At 23.8% G+C, this 23,706-nt stretch overlaps 1 protein-coding gene across 7 annotated transcripts in view; it reads right to left on the bottom strand.

Annotated features, from left to right (window-relative positions):
- LOC122851745 (semaphorin-1A) overlaps nt 1-23,706 on the bottom strand; it is a 73,645-nt gene that overhangs the window by 5,776 nt on the left and 44,163 nt on the right. For all 7 annotated transcript variants that reach the window (XM_044151177.1, XM_044151184.1, XM_044151178.1 and 4 more), the window contains one exon: nt 927-1,023. In XM_044151177.1, coding sequence (XP_044007112.1) covers nt 927-1,023 — 97 coding nt within the window. The remainder of the gene's footprint in view (nt 1-926; nt 1,024-23,706) is intronic.

Here is a 23,706-nt window from a genome sequence, read left to right as displayed (position 1 = left end):
AATACCAATAATTAAAAAACCAATCAATAAATTTTTTCACACAAATTTCGAGTGTTTTTAATATTTTTTAAAAATAAAATCAACCATAATCTAAATCCACTGGAGTTATGCCTTTTTGGCCATCAAATACGTGAAAAATAAAATCTTAAAAATATAAAAACAATAAATCCTTTAATTGTTTTTATTTTATTTATATTAATTTTTTTTTTTTAATGCAAAAATAGTAAAAATACGAGCTGGTGGATGGTAAGCTTCTTCTGGATTTTATTTAAAGTTTTTTTGACAGTTAGATCCTTTTTTGCCACTAGCCCAACTATATGAAAAAAAAAAATAAACTTAAAAAGGGTAAATAAACTTTGAGTTTATTTTTATTTTGTCAATATGCATATTGTATATTTTAAAATTGAGTGGCATGTTGGCTGTGTGTGTGTGTGTGTCAATGCCGGAAATAGAGATGGTATTGATTGTGCCACAGTGGTTGACTCTGCTTCAACTCACCACCCACCCCGAGGCTGTATATTATTTAAAAGCCACATTGTATGATACAATAATGATAAACAATAATTGTAATGAATCGATAAAATTATTTTTTATATGCATATAAATGAGTAAATTAATTTATAATATATACTTTTGAATAATAAATTATTTTGTATATATTTGTTGTATGGATACTTGTATAAAGATTCAGAAAATGCATTACAAAGTTTTAACGAGATCATTACAAACACAGTGAAATGTGGATGAGTGGACGACGAATAACGACCATTATGCTTGGTTAGAAAACTTGAGGATCCTTGAAAACTTGATATGGTCGGTGCATTCTCGCGTTTTTTTAATACATTATAATTTAAAAAAAAAAAAATAGAATTTTTTTTTTAAATATTAAGTAAAATTAAAATATAATATAGTCTGATGTTTTTTACCTTCCACCAACAAGAAGATAATTTCCTTCTCTCAGTACAAGCCGGAAAAAATCTGTATGTGTTTCATTGCCAGTGAACCTAAAGACATCTTCAGCACCTAGAATCAAATAAAAAATAAAAAATCAATTAGTTAATTAATTAACACGTAATTAAAATTTATTTTAAGGGTCAAAATTAAGTGTCCAAGTTTTAATTAAATATTTAAATGAGCTCTATAAATATATAAAGGGTAAAAATCAATTATCAGATATAAAAATATTCTTGTTGCCAATATAAATATTTAGGTCACAAGTGTATATTTAAATTATCAAAATTAAATATTTAAAGAAATTATTTATTGCAAGTAGTTTAATGTAGTTTGATTTTCATTTGTTAATTTTCCCACCCTTAATAATCAAAAGTTATTCTGACGTACGATTGGTCTCGGAAATTAAACAGGCATTATAACATTTTCCATATTCATATGCCCCTTGGGCTTACCCACCAACCCACCCACACACACAAACAATTATTAAAAAAAAAAAAAAAAACTATTTTTTATTTTAATAAATTATCATTAGTTTAAATTACCAGTGACCCAAATAAAATTTCATTATAATCAATCGAAAAATAAAAAGAAAAAAAAAAACCTTTCAAGAGAAATTTTTTTTTTATTTTTCCCTTGATGTAACTCTTATCTTATATTTTATTTTTATATAATTTTTTTTATTCATTTTATCATCATCATCAATCGAGAATAAATGTGACACATAAATAATCATTCAGCCATGCGATAATATAATATTTTTTTTTATTAATTTAAAAAAAAAATATCAGAACAAATAAAAAATTTTTAAAAAAATCCAATTGCCATCAGAGTAATCTTATATAAAAATAAGTATAGATAATAATATTGATGGCTTTTTAAAAAAGTCTGTTAAAATTGGTAGGACTGAAGTTTGGTGGATTAGGATCACTTGATCTTCTAGATACACGAGAAGATTAAGTTGAGGTATGATCAGTGTTGAGAAGAATGGCTTGGTACAAAAAGGGGGTGGAGAAAAAGAGAGAGAGAGAGAGAAAGAAAATTAGTTGTTAGATATAAGACATGTCAAGATGCGCGGTTGAAGCAATCTCAGTTGATAAAGTTTTTAGCAAAGTATGAAGAGAGAGTGAGAGAGGGAAAGAGGATGTTGTACTTGGTAGATTTGAAAAATATCGAACGAAGCGACACAGTCCTCTTTCCTCTTTCCATCTTCGTTTTGCTCATTTTTAATGTTTTTTTTTTCTTCTTCTTCTTCAACTACTACTAGTACTTCTTTAACCCCCTTTTTCACTACCATCCCCCATAACAAACTGCCATTCTGTCTAGCACTCACTCCATCGATAGAAAGTCGCCTCGTCGTCGTCGTCTCTACACTCTGTGTGCATGTCTTTTTCAAGTCATTTTTATTATTTTCTATATCTCGTTTGCTTTGCCAACACTTTCAACAAACCCAACTTCGATTGGTAGACTTTTGCACGCGTGCATAAGTGTATATATATTTTATAGTACTACCTAGAATAAGGGTGAATTGACTTTGGCTGTATATGAAAGGCGAAAGCAATATGAACCATCAGGACTACCAAGTCAGCCAACCAACCATTCAACCTAATACTACCATAGCATGCAAAATTTCATTGCAAATCTGCTTTCTACAATATATACTAATACATGTATATGATCATCAAGGGGATTTATTAATAATGTATAGCTGAGGGTAACTTTACCACCCTCACCATTCAACCCCATCTCTTCCATTAACCAACTCTTCTAGAAATGCAATCAGTACTTTCATTTTCTTCTTATATTTCTGCTTTTATTTTTTGTTCAATATATATTTTTTATTATTTTATTTTTATATTTACTTTTTTTTTTGTTTCATTTCATTTGTTCCTTTTTTGCTTTATTTTTTTATCAATATTTTTATGAATTTATGAATTTTTATTATATCAAATAATGAAAATGTATTTTTATTTTTTATATAAATTTACATATTAAAAATCATATATAACGAAAATTAAAATTTTCAATACTCCGGTGGGTTATGTGCAATTATTAGTTAGTGTAATTTTTTTTGTTTTCAAATAAAATGTCATATTGTTTAGTCACAACACTACGAAATTTTATCATAAACATATGTTCATCTGTGTGAGTGAGACGAACTAAGCAGGGCTGCCAACCCTGCGCGTCGAATCTCCACAAAACATGATTTTGTTGGGTACCAATGTAAATCGGGAAAAAAACAGCCACATCAAATTTTTCTATTAGAATTCTAATAACTCCGTGAGTTTTAAAGATATCGTTTTCAAAATAGCGGCGATTTAAAGATCAAAATAAAAGGAAACTTTTAATTAGTCGGTGCAAATCGATCACGCTTACAGATAAAAAGTTATTTAATATTTAAAAAAAAAAAGAAAAAAAGGTTTTTAACATTTTTGGCTCTGGCAACTTTAATAATTGATTGAGAAAAAATCGAAAATATACAAATTAAAGAGATTGAAAATACGCTTCTTTTGGTTCTAACACGAAGTGTCTCTGACAATTACTTAAGAAATGAGAGCGTTTTTTAATTTTCGGTAGACAAATCCAATACGTAAAAAAAAAAAAAAAGTAAATGAAAATAGTTTTTATTTTATTTATATATTTTTTTCTATATTTCGATTAAATTTTGACTGAACAATTGTGGATTTTGATGGGGAGTTGATCAGAGGTATACATGAGAAGAGAGATTAAACGTAAATTTCAATTTCACGGTATGAAGATTAGATTGGAGGTTAACGTAAAATATATTATCCATAAATTTTACACTATGAAATTTCATATTTATATATTGACCCATGTGTATTTGATTAATTTCTAAAATACATAAAAATTAAAACAACATCAAACAGTAAAAAAAAAACATTTATTAAATTATTTTTCCAATTTTTTTTTTATGTCAAAAGTTTTTATGTTTTATTAAAAAATTATTTACAAAAACGATTGACTGTTTGATGTATTTTATATATTTTTATAAATCACATAAACTATCGAACAAAAAAAAAACTTTGATTTTCTAGTTATTGATGGTTGTGACGTTAAAGAAAAAAAAAAACTAAAAAATATATTTTAAATTTGAAAAGAAAAATTGTTTTATAAATGTTGAAAAGTACTTGACCTATATTTATATTTAATATTTATATATATATTAAACAATGTATTGATTTCACAAGTATATACTTTATAAAGTCGTAGGACTATCGATAAACACGAAGACCAATATTTGTTAAAATTGTTTTTGGTATATAAAATAAAGACTTTGTGATGCATAACAAGACAATGTAGTGGCAAAATAATAGCAGGAAGTTGAATTGAACTTGTTAAAATAAAACAAGATAAATAAAAAAGCCAAAAAAAAAAAAAACAAAGAAAATATATAAAGTAAAACTAAGAGGGTGTAAAAGGGTAAATTTAACTTTGTTTGGAGTTGAATTTAGAATCGTTCTAAACTTTGAATATATATATAAACTTGACCACGTGATGTCTAGCGTAAAACAACACTAGACTATGTTGCTTGCCAACAGCACACCCAAAGCCATTTGACTTGTATAAATATATTTTAACACTGTGTCCAACAAGAAACCATAAACAACAAAATCTATATTATCTATATAAATATTTTTAATTTCCGCTTCATCAAATCGAGCTTTCTATTGCTATTTCATTTTTTTTTTTTTAAATATTATTATTATCAAGAAAGTCTTGATACAATTCAAGAGATATCGTTTCTTATTTACTCTGAAAATTGATGAAGGAACGTGAGATTGATGGAAATAAAAGTATACAGTTAAAAAAAGTAAATAAAAAAATATTGATTGTAACTGAAAGATGGTTATATTGTGGCAGTTATGGTAACGGAAATAGACAGTTTGAAGTTTCATCTAAGATGCAGGCTGTATATATAGATACTTTGAAGTATAAAATTATTATTATTATTGTTGTTGTTGTTGGTGGTTGTGTAGTAACGAGAGAAAAGTATTTTTTTGGTCCCCAGAGCTTTGAAAAATAAAACGTTGAATACCAACATACCAACAGACTTTGTACATAGATAACATTAAATTTTATTTTTCAAGTAAGCTGTGTATTCACGAAAACACATTGAAGTTTTTTATATAGTATCAAAAACTTATGCACGCATTTTATCAGAATGAAAATGGAATGTCTATTGAAGTCTCAATGTTAATGTAAAATGTCAAGAGATTTATTTATCACTTTACAGAATCAAGTTACTTCAAATAGTCTGTTGACACTTTTTTTTTTTTTTCTTTATATCTACATTTTCTTGTGCTTTAAAAATAGATAAAGTGGATTTTTTTTATTTTTAAATTTTATCAATTGAAATTTAATATTTAAAAAAAATGTATTTTATTGTAAATTTTTGTTAGTATTTTTATTTTTTAAATATTTAATTGACATTTTTTTTTTTTTTTTACAAATTGACATGTATTTTGTGGTAATAATTTGATGAGAAATTTAAAAAAAAATTTAATATATTTGATAAACTATTAGTGAGTTAATTTTGTTCATTTTTTATCCTCGTGATTGACCAAAATTAGATCAAGGTTTTTATAATTTTATTTATATTTTTTTCTTGTTTAAATATTCAGTTTAATTTTATAAAATAATTATCCAAAACTAGCTAATGACACCAACGAAAACAGTAACATATTAGCAAGTCCTTCTTCAATTTTTTTAAATATTGGATCTGCATAATCTTTGTCGATAATTTGACCTTGTTTTCCACCATTTTCTTTAGTTACATAATGTGCGTTTTGTGTGTCTAAAGATCTTGTAATTCTTGTCTAAAAGTGTAGATTTACAAATTAAAAAAAAAATATTATTTCTCATTTAATTTTATTAACGTAATTATCCTGTATTTTTAATTTAAAGTACTTACTGGTAAAATCGAGTTTTGATTAATTGAATTGTTTGTTACTTTGAGGTCAATAGATTTCTGAATATCTAAATATTCTCCAGTTGGTCGAGCATGAACAAAAGCAATAATACCAAAGAAACACACGATAACCATTGTTAATGTCATTTTCAGATATGAATATAAATTCGATATATTAATTTAAATTATATTATATACGCAATGTATCGATAAATAATTTAGTTGCTTTTCTCAACATCCAACTCAACAGCTTACCACAAACTAATTAAAAAAGTTCAGATTTCAGTCTTAATTTATACTAATGATGTGTTAAAAATAATCCATTTTATAACCTTGACAAATCACAATCATAAATCAATTAAAATCAAATCACATTTAATATTTTTTTTCGTAGAATTTTATGTATTTTTAAATACAAAAAATATATTATTTATTAAAACTCTACCTCAATAATCAATATGAACTTTGAAGATTAAATAATCAATAAGACTAAAATATAATATTTCATATTTTTTTTTTTAAATATTATTTTGTGGATGTCAAAAATTATATTGGAATATTATTATTACAGTCTAGACATTAATATAATCTAAAAACTAAAAATACAGTCTAAAAAAAAATAATAAAAAATAAAACTAATTAAAAAACTCAATTTTGTCTATGATAAAAAAAAAATGTTTGTACAGAATAGATATAAAACCTGTAAACCAACATTGAATATTTATTTAAAAGCTGAATTTTCGAAAAAGCACGTTTTCACTATTTACGCGACGTTTGCATAGCAATTGACTCGATTTTAACTGAAAATTTTATCATGTATACAAGTGTACACAATGAACAAGAAAATAAAATTTAAAAAAAAAAAAATCTATCATAGTAAAGAAAATAAAAAGAAAAGTTTGTATTATTTTGTCGATTGTATATATACAGAACAAGACATTGGACAGGATAAATCGATGGTAACACATTCTCCAGGGTGACATCTTCATAATGATAATTCGAGTGGATAGACAGATATCCCCTTTGCCCTTATCCTAGAGAGAACAATTTAACCCCCCCTTAAAATCCCAACCCATCAAGCTACTGTTGCCCTCGGGGCCCAATGTCCAATCTTGTATATCGTCCTGTCTGTTATTTTATGAACAGAGAGAGGAGAGAGATAACGAAGAAGAGAATACTGTCATTGTTGCTGCAATCAGATGAACGTGGTTACGCAAGATATCAGGGATGACTGCTACCTAGTTCTATTTATCTATATATATATATTATCTAGAGAGAACAGTGGAGATTAGATGGACCATCCATTTGGTTTAAGTTACATTTCATCTACTCAACCTTGACAGTTACGCTCAATTGTTTAACACCCGCATGATGATTGTTTGTCTCAACAGGTTGCATTAAATGATAATCAATTAATACTAATTATTATTATATTTATCATTAGTATTCGTATTGTTCATGTATGTCAATAAATAAACTCTCGAAAATTGACAATTGATTTGTGATAGATAGTTATGTTAAATTGAAAAATAATATTTTAATTAATATTAACAATAGATCTATAAAGCTCGAGCTTTTTTGAATGATATTATGATTTTTTTGATGAGAATAAATTTAAACAATGACATTGTGTTTATTTAAAGTGAGTTATTTATTTAATAAATTAATATGCATTTTTTTTGTGATGTAACTGATGTTATACAATGTTTGTTAATATGTTAATGAGAAAATTTTATATATGTATTCAACAACTGCTATCTACATGTAATTAATTTTTTTTCAAAATGATTTTTCTTTTAGTTGTTTTTAATTTAAATTATATTTACATTGTAATAAATTTTAGTTATTCAGTTTTATTTAATTACTTGCTTGAAAATATACTTAATTATTTTCAAATTTTTATGAAAAAAAATATACAATTTATTGTTGTGAAAATAATAGAATAAATAAAAGCTGTCTTGGTTAATATTATAATTATATTTTTGTTTATTGTATTTTATATTTAATTCAAAGATTATTTAAAGACTTGAAAATGTAAAAAATAAATGTAATAATCTTTTTTTTTATTTATTGTTTAATGTGTTGGTATAAAGGTTAAAAAAAAATTAAATTTATTTCAAGATTCACAACATCTATGGTTGAACGACAAAATTGTACAACATATTTTTTATACTTGAATTAAATTCAAGACTATAATGCACTTGTGGGTTGTGTATCTAGAAACGTGACGTTTTTGTGCGAAGGCTTTTAATATACCTACTTTAATATCGTTTTCTGTCGTGTACATACCAACGTACCTCAACCCAAAACATTTTGTATATATAAATAAAATAAATATATATATTTAACAGGTATATAAGTATGTTAAAATAAGGGAGAGACGAGGAGAGACGAGGAGAGACGAGGAGAGAAAGAGCGAGTTTAAGAGCTGCAAAAAAAAAAAAATTTAAAGAAGCCTGAATATATAATAAATAAACATAAAATTTATAAACAAATTATTTAGCCAGTGGCTTTATAATATATAAAGTTACTTTGTACATAACATGACTACATTTTGTTGTTATTGTTGTTGTTAATTATTAACAAATTTTCATACTAAAACAAGCTTGAAAATATGATACTTGAAATTTTCATTGTTACGCGTGACTTTCCATCAATATCGATTTTTATATTTTTCTTTTTTTTATTTGTTATCCAACAACCCTCTGTGCTTATCTATCTATACACTGAGTTTGATGAAATCACGAGGGCCAAATTACAAGAGACCAGAGTTTTTAACAAAATTCCCAGAGGCTATATATTTTATTTATTTTTTTTTTCATCTATACACACACACTTGCATTTTTTTTTTTTTCGTCAGCACACATCAAGGGAATAAAAATGATAATAATAAAATGTTAAAAAAAAAATAATATGATGTATAAAAAAATGAGCAATATAAATTTTTACTCAATACTTGCATTGAGCTGGAATGAAAAAGCAAACAAGCAATCTCCTTTGTTTTCATGCAAGTATAAAAAAAAATAAAAAAAAAAACTATATAGATAAAAGAGAAGAAAAGAATAAATGATAAAGAAATGAAAGTTAAAAACAAAGTTAAAATATAAAATAATAATGAGTTTAAAAGAAGAATATTATTCAAATATATATTAATTAACTTTTGTAGAAATTTTAGATTAAAGTTTATGACAATGTAGTTGACAGTTTGTGCTTTTGTAAATTTTTTTTTGTCTATTAAACTATTGATAAATGAAGGTGTATAACAAGTTGTCAATAATCCATCAATAATGTATATTTAGAAATTTTTTGAATTCGATTTTGATGTAGTATTTTGGACATTGAATGACATATACATTTTGATGACAGTGTTACGATTAATATTATTTTGAAATGTGATATTTTGAATAGAATAGAAACAATATATGCATTGACAGGTTTGGCTTGAAAATATAAAAGGGGTGAAAGTTTAAAATATTGACCTGAATACTTTGGCATTGTTGGTAAAAGTGTCAAGAATTTCTTAGGTATCCTTGGAAATAACTCGGACAAGGTGTCATTTACGATATACATTCTTTATGTTTTCCAATAGTACATAAATATTTATCTATACACAATTTTATTGTTATATAAAAAATTATCTATACATTATTTTATATATTTTAATAAATGTCAATTTATAAATTAATCATATTTATATTGAATTTTCCATGTCATAAACACAAAATTAACTGTCAAATTTATATTAATTTAAGTCAAATATTAATATCACAATATTGCAAATAATTATAAATTATTATTAACTGTTATAAAAAATATATAAAAATAATAATTTGATAATTTATATTCAGCTAGTTTATAACACATTAATTAATTAACAAACTTTTTATTAAAAATAACTTTTATTTATTATTAAAAAAAATTAAATTATAAACTTTGTAAATTGAGAATATTAAAAACTCAATAATTCAGGTGTTTTTATTATACGCGCGCTTGTATCCATAATTTCTAAAATGTTTATTATTGTTATTAAAAAATGTATCAGTAGAAAACCACAAAAAAATATATTTTACTTTTTCAAAATGTCCTTTAAACAAATGATGAAATTAAATTTAAAATTAATATTATAATTGTTATTAAATAAATTATTTCAATGCTTTTAATTACCAGCTAATAGATTTGCGAGTTTATTTAAAATATTTGTAAATGATTTTAAGACTTCTGAATTATTTAAAATTACAAGCACATTGTATCCATAATTTCTAAAATATTTATTGTTTATTATTGTTATAAAAAAATGCATCAGTAGAAAACCACAAAAAATATATTTTACTTCTTCAAAATGTCCTTTATTTAATGGATATTTCAGGAATACTGTGCAACAAATATTTATTGTTAAAAAAAATATTGAAAATAAAAAGACCAGTGGAAAATTATAAAGTTAAAATTTTTTAAAAGTTTAAACAATTTTTTTTACAATAAATATTCGTTGCACAGTATTTCTAAAAAATCCATTAAATAAAGGACATTTTGAAGAAGTAAAATATATTTTTTTGTGAATTTCTACTGATGCATTTGTTTATAACAATAATAAACAATAAACATTTTATGTGTCGCGCGGTCTATCAAGCGCTCGTATATGTTACCGATTTAATCCTTCGAAGATCACTCTTTGTTTATTTGATTTATTTCGTTAGCAACAAAAAAACAAACTATGTCTCACTCACTCTTTTTTTTTTTTTGTTGCTAACGAACCAAATAAAAAAATAATAAAAAAAGGCAAACAGAAAGAAATTCATATGAGAGAAAGTGTAAAAAAAACAAAGACCAATCAAATGTTCGGAAGACCGATGATGTTTATTAAAAAAAAAAAAACTTTATTACATTTATTAATTGCATATAAAATATATTTTTTTTTCAAATATAGATTGATGTTGTTGAGTGCAATAAATTTATTGATATAGCTGTTTATTATTCAAAGCCCTGAGGTTGTTTGAAGTTTTCAATATATATATTCATAATTTCTTGAATCTTGAATATCAAAATATATTTGTAAAACATATAAAGAAACTTTAATAATCCTTATGAAACTAATGAATAAATTTATATATGCATTTATGGATTTATTTTTAAAATAGATATAATAATAATAATAAAAAAACTTTTGTATATTTTTTTTTATCTCAATTTATAATATTATTATAAATTCATAGAGTTTTAAATTTATTTTCCTGTATTGATTTCAATATTTGTAAAATATATATTCAAGATTACGGTCAAACGAAAATTTATATACAAAAAAAAAAAAATAAAAAGATGAATAGGTTTTTGATCTTTTTGAGTTTATAACATTGATCTGTTCACAAATAAATACGGCTCATTGATGTATTCACATTTATATAAAAAATATATGAATTAATTAGATATATTTTTACAAGAAGCTTTTGTGTGAAAGCTCTCAATGGATTGTATATTATTATGATAGATATAATCTAGAAATATAATATATAAATTGTAGGAAACATCAAGAGGATAAATTAAGAAAAAAATATAAATATATAGCTTGAGTGTACAGTGAGAGATGGACAAGGGAGATGTGGCTAAGTGCGTGCTTAAATAGACACTAAATAATCCTCAGGATAACTAAAGGACAAAGATAAATTTACGTCCAAGAACGATTAGATGTAGCACAGTGAATCCCTCCCTAGGGTCAACAATAACATACTGAAATTGACGAGCCTCATGTCATCTACAAATTTAGTAAATTTATTACAACATAATTATCCTACATATTTTTTTTTTCAATTTTATATTTCATATTTTAATTATCTTTGCAATTTACATGTTATAATTATTGATTTATTATTTAATGAAACATTCTTTTATAGTTTAAATTAATAAATGAAAATTAAATTTTATATTTAAAAAAATAATAATAATAATAATTGATACAAAATTTTATCATGATAGTAAAATATAAATTTCAAATGATATTAATCGCTTGAAATATATATTAATTTATAGAATGTAATTACGATAAATATTTATCAAAATTTAATTATAATAATAAAAAAAAAAAAAAAGTGTTATTAATGTTGATAATTTCATGATGGTTCAATATAGAATTTTAAAAATTTATAACTAGTTAAATTATTGATACTGTTTGAAATTGAAACGAATCATTAATTATTAATAATAATAAAATATTAAGTTACAGGTATTAATCGAGCAGCAATATTGGATATATTAAAATCTCCATTTTTATAATTTTCATGATCATCTTCTTCATTTTCATAATCTTCTTCATCAAGTAGATGATCAAGGATAGCTTCACCATTAGCCAAAGTATCATATAAATTTTTCAATATCAAAAATAATGAAGAATTTGTAATTGATGATTGATTATTCCAATCATCATTGGCAAAAGGAAATGACAATCTTCGATAACGATTCATCGGTGTATCAGCATCATTATTCAAATTATTATTCATCATTTCTTCATGATCAACATCATCCATCAAATTAGTAGTTTTATGGTCATGTTTATTAGACTCATTGGTCATCTTAATTTCATCAATCGAACTATCATTTGAATTATTAATTGATGGTACAACAGTTTTATCAAATGATTTATTTTTATTGTGTGATAAATTATTTTTTATCTTTATTGTTTTATTATTAGCTGCTTGATGACAAAATTTTCTACCAACATTTTTATTGTAATTTATTTTTCGTATTGATGAGAAATCATTGCCAGTATTATCACATTTTATATTATTTTTTTTTAAACGTTTATCAAGTGTTTTTTGTATGTGTGATTCTACTTTAACTGGAAGAGTTTGTGAAAGTTTTTTTTCATTTTCTTCTTTATAATTATTTGATTTAAATATATTTACTTTTGGATTACCTTTATCGTCTAATCCTAAGAGCAGCATACTTTTATTTTTTGACCAACGAACAGATGCATAAATATTGTAATTATTAGCATCAATATTTTCATAAAAAATACAATTTTTTGTTTCATTTATTGAACCATATAAATAACCACAATGATTCATACAAAGATATAAACATGTTGCAGTGCTAATGAATTTAATTGCTCCTTGTTTTTCAGCTTTTTTTTGTAAAATTGTGTATTTTGTTTTATCATGAGTTCCATTGACAATGCCATTTGGTAATATTTGAAGATAATTATGATTTATAAACATGATAAATTTTTTCTCAGTTCCAGTTATTGAATCATGACCATTTCGTTTTACCATGTCATTTGAGCTAGCAGTACTCAATAACGTTCCAAATGTCATAATTTTAATATTTAATTTTGACAATCTTGAGTGTCCAATCAACAAAATTATCAATAAAATTATATTCTTCAAATATAATATTTTTTTATTATTATTTTTAGAAGATAAAGTATTATGAAATTTATTATTTTTCATGTTCACTGAATTAATATCCCCGGAAATAATTCTAAACATTATTCACTTAATTTTTTTTTAACTTTTTTTTTTTTTAATTTGATCAAACACCGTAAATAAATCAATTTACATTAAATAATTTTAAACACGTGTTATTTTTCTTGTTATTTTTATCAAGTCAAATAGCTAGTTGGTTTTTTTTTTTAAATATTTTTCTACGATGTTATCACCATCGACGTTGGAGTCACACTGAATAAAATTAAATAGAAAAAAACTGATAATGCATCAGGTAAAAAACGTTATTCCCCAAAAAAAATATATATTATTTTTTTTTTAATATATTAATAATTTTAATCTGGTTATTGACCTCTCAAAGAATAAAGAAATAAAATTATTATCGACGATAATTTTCTAGGTAAAAAAACGAAAAAACCCCGGCATTTAAAAATTTTTTTTTTATCTAAGCCTTGAGGCTATAGCCAGTATTGTCTATATTCTAAAAAAAGACATTACTGATAAATATAAAAATATTACACAAATAAAAATTTATTTTATTAAAAATAATTTATTGTAAATGAAAATTAAATTGACAAAAAGAAATGTATTAAAAATGGATTTTTAAAATTTAATTTTCAAGATATTTTATTTAATCAACTAAAATTGAATATTTTATTAAATATTTAAAAAATAATATCTGTAAAATTATCGATGTAGTATTTTTAAAAAAATATATATAATATTAGATGGTAATTATTTTATCAATAATTCAATATCAATATCATTGAATTAAAACTTAAAATATCAAAAAAATTAACTTGAACAAATTAAGGATATTGAATATTTTAAAATTGAAAAATTTTAATTACATATTACGAAGCTATCTTAATTTTATCGTTCGACTGAACATGGATTATTTTAACGATATATAAAATGAATGATATTAAAAAATCAAAAAGAGAAAATAATAAAAAATAAAAAAGCCATTCGTGGCTTTCAAGTTAAATAATTTTAAAAAAATAATAAAAATGCAATGTAAAGAATGAAAAGAATGATGGAGATAAGAGATAGATAAAAAAAATAAAAAAAATGGTAAAAGAGACTTTCAATTACCAGTGACTCTTTGCATCTCTTTCGTTGAGATGCGAAAAACGATTCGTTCAAAAAGAAATTGTCCTGGTAAGATTTTTTTTATTTTTTCGAAATAGCTGAATGACAAGGTCAGACGGAGAATTGTGAATGGATTACGACTTTGGGTACAACCCACACCCACACACACAAATATATTTTTAAATTAATTTTATTATTCTTATTTTGTTGTTCTCAAAAGCCATTATCATGAGAATTAATAAATAAATTACAAATTCAAGTCAAAGAAATAAAAGAAAAACAAAATTTCTCGAATTTCGATTATCTGTTTTTTTTTTTTTTTATACACTTTGATTTAAATGGAATAAAAAATAATAAAAAAAGACAACAAAAACCACAAAATTTATTAAATTGTTTACAAAAGCTCTATAAAAAATATAAAAAAAAATTGGAAAGAAAATTATTAATCACTGATGATAAATTTATATCTCGTTCATCAAAAAAAGTATATTATTTCAGTGTAGAATAAATAATAAAATTAATTTTTTAAATTAAGAAATGATAATTTATCTTGTAAAAAAAAAATTTAAATATATTTGTACCACATGGCAAATAATACAAAGAGAATATTTAAATGTGTCTCTGTAATTGCGGCCAGCTGTGTTTTGTACACCCAAAGCCAAAATGTCATTTGCAGTAAAGTATTATACAACACAAATGCATTCTGACTATATTGAATACTTGCCTGGTGCTCTTTACAGCTTAAACCAGACGACTTGCAAGTTAATATTGGTTTTTCAAAATAATATCCTCCAACAACAAAACCCGTAAAAAAAAATCATAATAAATTTTTGATAACAGATTTTATTTTTATTATTTAGCAAATATTATATAAAAAGTATTGTGATGAAGAAAATATATATAATCAATATATACCTTTTTAAAAAATAGAAAAAAAAATGATAAAATTTTTTTATTAATATATTTATTTTGTGGCATCATCAACAGTAAAGTTTGCCATCAGGTCATAATACTAAACGAGACTTGACTTGATCATATAAAGCGGTACTAAGTGTCATTTTTATCGTAAAATCGATAACACCATGTAAACTAAAAAAAAATATATTTTTTTATACTCGAATTTATCAACAAAAAATAAAAAAATAATTTTAAAAGATAATATTTATTTTCTTGATATAAACTAATATAGTTTTATCATTAAAAAATATTAAATTAAATTTTTGAAAATAAGTATTTAGAGCAATCAAAATATACACAGTGTTTAAATAATTATAATAATATTACAGGTCATTTTGTTATTAGCATAGTATTTCTTAAACACAAAATACTAGATAGTTAATGTTAAAGTTACATCGTTTAGCCTTGCATTTACCTCGTCAGTTTGTAATTTCTTAGGGGTGTATATGCAAGAGAGATAAAGAGACCATCGTTTAAACTTTATACATATACACATATAACTTCAATTAACTATGTAGGAAAATTTAAACACTTTGGTTAAAATAAATAACTACCTATAATAACTTAAATATATAAAAAATTAAATAACAATATTTAACTTTAATAAAGAAAAAAAAATGATAAAATAGAACTTTAATTTTTTAGATAAACAGTCAACTATATTCTCATCAATTCAAATGTCCTGTTAATAAAAATTTATAACTTTTTAAAAAATAAAAATTAAGACATTCAATTTTAACTATGCATATTATTATTTTATGTATTTACTGTCAAATTTTCATGAAATTCTAGACTGATAATTAACAATCTCAAATTAAAATAATAATTTAAATAAAATAAAATAATTTTAGTATATGATCAGTAGTGTGTATAGAATAGTTGAGATAATCCAAGTAAATTTACTAAACCAAGTTTCATGATGTTTCATCAGTGAATGTGTATATATATATTTTTGTATGTGCAAGTTGCAAGAATTGTATTATGATTATCAATTCATAAATTGGATTGGAAACAATTCCGAAGGAGGGTTGGAGATGTTGAATTGTATAGTTGAGAAATAGTGGCAAAACCATGCAAAAGGGGTGGATGTGGGTGGTTGGGTGGTTGGGTGATTTATATATATAGTATTGGTATGTATGCTTGGTTGAGTTTGCCCTGAAGGCCATCTACGAGTGGCGTGTGGCAGCGTGGCGTGCTCGCGGTAGAATTCCAAGAGGGACTTGGGTGTTCAGACGCGCGCAAAGCCAAAATAGGGATGGTAAAATTAAATATATATATATTATGGGAGAGAGAATGAGAGGGTGAAAATTTAGGGGGGTAGGTTTGTCTCGATCAATAACACGCCGCGACGTGGCGCTGTTACGTTTCGTTGCGCTCTATGGATTCTCTCTCTTTCTCTCTCTCCCTTTGACTCCCTTTTACACTGGATGCTGCAGTATCTATCTACAAACATATATATGTTTACAACTATATGATATTCTGTATTTTTTTTCTTATTTTTTTATTATATTTTTTTTACTTTTTCTTATTTATATTTCTTGTTCTTTGCGCATCACAGTAGTGTGACTCAAGGAATAGTCAGACTTTCTTTTTTTTTTTTGTTCATATACCCTCTGGCCTTATTTTTACCTTCTTTTTTTATAATTTTTTTTTTTTTTTTATCTTATTTTTCTTCTACCATCACCACAACTTGGGCATATATATTTTTTTTCTTTTTTTTCTTTTGGAAAAACACGTCCCTCGACACTGATCCACCTATCATTCATTTTTTCATTGGATCTTTTATATTTTCAAAATGACCAACGATTCTTTTTCACTCTTTATATTCAATATTGAATAAAAAATATGATTTTTCAACATTAAACAAGAAAAATTATCATATTATTTCATTTCAATATTTTTATTATCAAGGGAAATAAACGGTTTTTATAAAAATATTCAAAAAAAAAAAATAGAGATTAATTGAGAAAAATTTTCACAATTTTATTTTACAATGAATTTTTTTTGTTTTAAAATTTTATTTATTGATTGAAATATTGAAATAAAAATAAAATTTGTTTATTATTTTAGTTGTATATTATTTTTTACGGAATAAAAAATAAAAAATAAACAAAAATTGGTTGAAATAATGTGAATTCTTGTTATTTTATAAAAAAGGATTTTACATGAAAATTATTTTTATGTTTACTGAGTTTTTTTAAAAAAAAATATATAAATGCATTCAGAAAACAAATGGATTTTTATGATATTTGGAAATATTCCAAACTATTTATTAAATTTGTTTATTATTAAATTATTATTTATCATAACTTTTTTTATATTTTTTATTTATGAAAAAAAGAAAAATAATTTAAACATTTTATTTATATGTATATCAATTACCTAGAAATTCATATTTCGTATTCAAAATGAATAGTTTGTCAAACAAAGTTTGTCTAGAATTCCAAAGGATATGAAACGACATTCCTGACGAAGGTTTCAGTAAAACTACGAATATCTTCTCTTAATTCCAATTTCTATAATTTTACTCAACAACAACAACAACAATTTCAATGCCTTTTCAAAGTATACCATCGTCTTACTAATAAAATGGCTCAACTTTTTTTTTATTTCTCAAACATTTATTCAAAAAAAACAACTAAACAATAACCATTTACAAAAAAATAAACAAAAAAACAATTTTTTAACAACCCTAATTACCATTAAAATTCAAAGTCTTGTATATTAAATAATTAATTAAAATTATAACATAATAATATCAGTTTATAATTAATAATAATTGATAGTATTTTTTGTAAATTACAAATTAATATTTCTATAAATTATAATCATTAGTTGTATGTTTTTTTGAAATATAATATCTAAAAATATTGTGACAATTTAATATATATTTATGGATAAATAAAAAAGGGGTAATAAAATGAAGGGTGACTATTCAGGTATAGTCAAATAAATTTAATGTGAAAATTGAAAACCGTGAAAATCATTGTCGATATGCTATGTGAGTTTTACTAATTAATTAATCAAGTCATAAATGATATATCAAATAGCATTTACAACAATAATAATTATTTGAATGATAAATGAGAAAATGCAACGAATAATATTACAGTGATGAGAATTTAAACTTCATTTTTGAATATCATGATTCATGATATTTTATATATAGAATATATATTTATATACATTCGTTGGACTTTTTTTTATATTTTTTTATTCTTTTTAATTTTCAAGTGTGATTGCATATTATTCAATCAAGATTGGCACAGCAATGTACAGCATTGTAAATAGAAATACAAAAGCAATGGGTTCGTTTATTGGAAAAAAAAAAAATTAAATAAATGAATACCTTGTATCTAGGTTAAAATAAAAAAAAAAATTTTTTATTTTTCAATCATATAAATGCGTGTGTACACTCCTTTTGCAAATTGTAATTACCGATATTTTTTTTTTTTCATATTTGATATTGCTGTGTGCAATTTGTAAATATTTTTTGAATAAAAAAATATTTGTGAGTTGCTAATGAAGATTTTATTGACTAATCTTATTGATATTTTACTTGAAAAAATATCTCGTATATTTTACGTGTACAGTGATTTTATTAAAAATAAATTTTCATTTTATATTTACATATGAATATAGGGACTGTATATTATTATGAAATTTTATATAAAATATTTTCAATTTTTTTTTTTAATTAATATATTTGTTTTTCATAAATATTTGTTAATTATTAATAAGTTATTGAAATTAATTAATTATAAATCAGCGTTTTAATAATTTTAGTATTTCATAACTCAAGGTTTTTTTTTTTAAACAACTTTTTATGTTTTTTAAATCAAATATTTGGTATTAATTTATGTTTTAATTTAAACTACATATTTTTTATAGAAATTTAATTAATATATTATTGTTAAATCTATAATTTTTTAAAAATTCTATATGAAAAAAAATAATAAAATTAAAACTATTTTAAAAATAATTTATAAATATACAAAGTACATCTAAAAATAAAAATAATAAATAAAATTTTATATATAAACATTACAGCGATGTATATAAAAAGTAAAAAAAGTTAAGCGGAAAAAATAAAAAAGATAAGAGAACAAGTCAGGTGGTGTATATTTGCAGTAAGTAGTCCACGACTCAACCGCCTATTTCCACGTATAATTTGAATAATTCAAACTTGTCTTTTACTTTATCATGTTCAACACTCACTACCTAAAGCCGTTCATTATTTAATTAAATTCCATTTATATTTTTTTCATCTTTTTTATTCATTATTACGCCCAAATAAAATACAACAAAACAAAAAAAAAAAAAAAAACCAAGTTACATATCTATTTGCTCTTTGCCAGTATCAACTTTCAAAGTCAAAAGGTTTTTCAACTATATTTTATCCAATTTTTATTTTTCTTTACAACACTATTATTATTATATGTATTTATTTATTTTTATTTCAACAGTAAAAAGTGCGACAGTAAAAGTTGAAGACGACCCTTGATCATTCGAGCGTCGTTTGTCATATCCAAGCAGTATCTGTGCCATGTGCTGCCGTGTAAAAGACGTTTACTTTTATAAAAAGAGTTTATATATATTTTCTGTGTAGAAACTTCATTTCCTCATTTTCAGTATATACACTCAATCCCTCTCTATTTTATTTATTTTTATTTTTTTATATTTATTTTTCCTTCAAACGACCAAGCCTGATGGCTGACATGAAAAATTGTGCAACGCTTTTATATATATATGTATAGCGCGAATACCAACAAACCTTGCGGCTTCTGAATTGTCGTAAAATTTTCGTATATATATACTCTACACAATATATATTCGATTATATCATGTACCACGATAAATTGACTCCTATCTCACAACATGTATACAACCCTATTTTCAAATAAATCGATGATATAAACATGAATACACGCCCTTTGTCTCTGCTTCATTAATTTGTTTTTCATTATTCATATATTAAAATGAATTTTTTATTTATATACTTTTTATTATTCATTTATTTTTTGTATTAAAAAAATAAATTACACAATTTTTATTTCATGAATAAAACTTAATTTAAATAAAAATCTAAAAAAAAATCGAATAATTTCATGAAAAAAAAAATATAAAAATAGTCAATCAATTTTGTTGGTATTTTTCAATAATATATTTCCTTTATTTTAGTAATATAAAACTTTTTTATAATTAAAAAATATCTATTTTTATTATTATTATTTCTTTTTGATTATTTGAATTTGAATAAATGGATTTCAAATGAAAATAAATTGCATGGTATTAAACATCAAAGTATATAAAATAATTAAAAAATAGTCTTTAATTATATTGAAGTAGGTGATAATAAAAATATTCTAAATAATTTTAAAAAAATTTTAATTCAATGTAATAATTTTGAGCAATTTAAACTTGAATGTTTGAAAAATTTAACACTTAATTTTTATTTTTTATTTATTTATTTACAACTGCAGTGTAAATAAAAGTTTTATGATAAAAAAAAAAGAGTAATTATTAATGAGTTAAATTATATATAATAAGGGCAAATTGAATGGCTGACAATTTTCATCAGCGCTTATTAGTTTCTTGGTGTATTTACTGACTCATTCTTGTTAAAGTTGTACACAATGTACACAATGTGGTATGAAAATAAGTGGTGTGTGTGTGTTAAAGGAAAAAGTTTAAGTTGTTATAAATTTTGTGGCTCGTGTTAGGTAGTCAGACGACACGCGTCACAATATAAGTTTTGTGCGGTTATGGATGTGGGCGTTAAGTAAAAAGTAATAAGCCATCTTGGCAAAACAAAAAAAAAAAATAAATAACTTTATGATATAGATGCCATCTAAACCAGAACAAACACCCGGTTCAAATTTTTTTAACCAACAAAAGATTGATCTTTCACAAGTATAAGAAATAATAATAATAACAACGACAAGAAAAAAATATTAAAAAAAAAAAATTATCCATGTTCAACAACGGATGCCAAAAGAATTCAAAACGTTTTTCACTTTATTATTTTTTTTCCAATTTTATATCCCTTAGTATTATTTATTATTATTATTTTTTTTTTTATTCCATCAATACTTTTTCTTTACTGTACAATTTTTCTTCTTGTTTTTCTATGATTTTTTTTTTTTTTTCGTCTAGAAAGTCAACTGAAAGTTTCAAGCCAACTTTTCCTTCTACACTAATTGACTCAACGTTCACTCACGTTTTAATATCACCTTGAATTTCTTAATGAATTAATGACAAACTCTTCTCCATGAAAATTTTATCTTTCCCCCCCCCTCCTCCCAAAAAGTTTTACGCTAATATAATAATTAATATCAGAAATTGAAAAATTCATATATCAATTTTTGGCTGACTATTCGTTGATTAATTCACTGAAAATAATATAAGAATTTAAAATTGCAAAAAGTTTTTGACAAATTAATAATTGGAAAATTGATTTATTTATGTATTTAATTGATAATTTATTTATAAAATAAATTATTGATGATGTACTTGATATAATTAAAACTTTTTATAATTTATTTTAAATATTTTTCAAAGAAAATAGCAAAATTTATGATGTTTAAATTAAAAATTTACTGTTATCAATTTTAAATACTACTTGCTAAAATTTCATGCATTGTTGACTAAATTTTGGCCTTTCAAAAACATGAGTTACCAAAAAGAGCGTGGCAACTCAACACCCGGTTTTTGGATAGTGCTTTCTCTCTACGTGGTTTGTATATATATCTTCATGCAACATTGGTTGCATAAAATATGAGCCCGCAGGTGCAGTATTTCGCAAATGCACCTGGCATCTCATGATTTCTCTCTTTCTTTTTTTTTTTCATTTTTTTTTTCTACTTTCTATACAGTGTAAATGTGCTCAGTATACGTGAAAAAAATAAGCATATATATAACGAAAAAAAAAATCAAAATCAAAAACGATTTCAAGTGGCTAATGTTACACACTTTAAAAACTACTCAAAAAAATCTTCTTAAAAAGATAAAAGTAAACTTGAAAAGAAAAAATTCAACCACTCAAAATAATTACTTTAAAAAGTACTATGTTTTTTTTTATTTTATTTTGTTTTATTTCTTTTAATAAAAAAAAAAAATATTACAAGTTGTAAATTATATATAAAGTTTGCGTAAAACATTGAATGCGTGACGTTGTTTTAATAAAAATATACATGTAAAAGTTAACCCCGTTATAGTTTTTTAAATACGATACTCTAAAGTTTTAAGTAGGTCATGTAAGACGAATATCACACGCACGTAACGACAATAATACATTGAAAAAGTTAACCCTCAAGAAGTGGAGGTATAAGCTAATAATATCGACAATCATGATATTCATATAAAGGTGCAAAATCACACTCATAATATAATCTAAACCACATACATAACAGTGAATTATACAAATAATAAACTAGATAAATAAATAAAATACTTGAAATAATAATAATAAAAAAGTTAATTAAGTTTTAACACACGCAAATCCTCATGAGTTTGTTAAATTTATATATATATATTTTAGCGTTTGAAACACATTACGTGAATATCCAGATTAGATATAAACTCTAATTCTAAAATAGCTTGATATTCAACTTAATTTAATCTCACCAGTACAGTGATATACACTTATAAAGAAAATTTTATTATGGACATTTGTATAAAAGCTTGTCAAGTGAAATAATATTAATATGAAAAAGGTGATGAGCTAGAAAAAGAAGATCATATATTGTAAAAAGAAAAAGAGAAAATCAAATTGCAGGAGAATATAATTTTGCACTGGTTTGCTTCAAGTTTCCTTTAAATTAGAAAGAAAAAGGTGTTACAACATACAAGGCATTTGTAAAAATTATTCAAAAAAGTTACCAATTGAATATAAAATGATGATAAAGAAGAAAAAAGAAGAAGAGAAATGCGGAGACTCTCCGCAGGCGGTTCAATTAGTGTCGAGCTTGCACGAAACTAGCTATGCGAAGCATTGAAGGGCCTTAACAATACTCTCCATTTTGGTATTGTGTGCTGCACTCAACTCATATATAAAGTAAGAGAGAGAGAATGCATATATATATGCCGGCAAAGTTGTAATATGTACGAATATCAGCAGGGTGGTGGTACAGTCAATGTGGAACGACAACCAACGATGTTGATGTTGACAACAATAACAACAACAACCCAACTACAAGGAGCTTTTGCAGAATATAATTTAGACTGAAAGCTCAAGTGAGTAGAAGAGAGGGTAAGTGAGCGTCATCTAGTGATGCCCTTTCCAACCTCATACGCCATCTACCGCAAACGAAAATGCGCTCAATGGCTAATATGGTTTGTGACGCG

The sequence above is a fragment of the Aphidius gifuensis genome, linkage group LG3, assembly GCF_014905175.1.
Source record: "Aphidius gifuensis isolate YNYX2018 linkage group LG3, ASM1490517v1, whole genome shotgun sequence".
NCBI classification, from domain to species: domain Eukaryota; kingdom Metazoa; phylum Arthropoda; class Insecta; order Hymenoptera; family Braconidae; genus Aphidius; species Aphidius gifuensis.
Note: the sequence above shows the minus strand (reverse complement) of the source record. Positions and strands in the feature narration are given on the sequence as shown.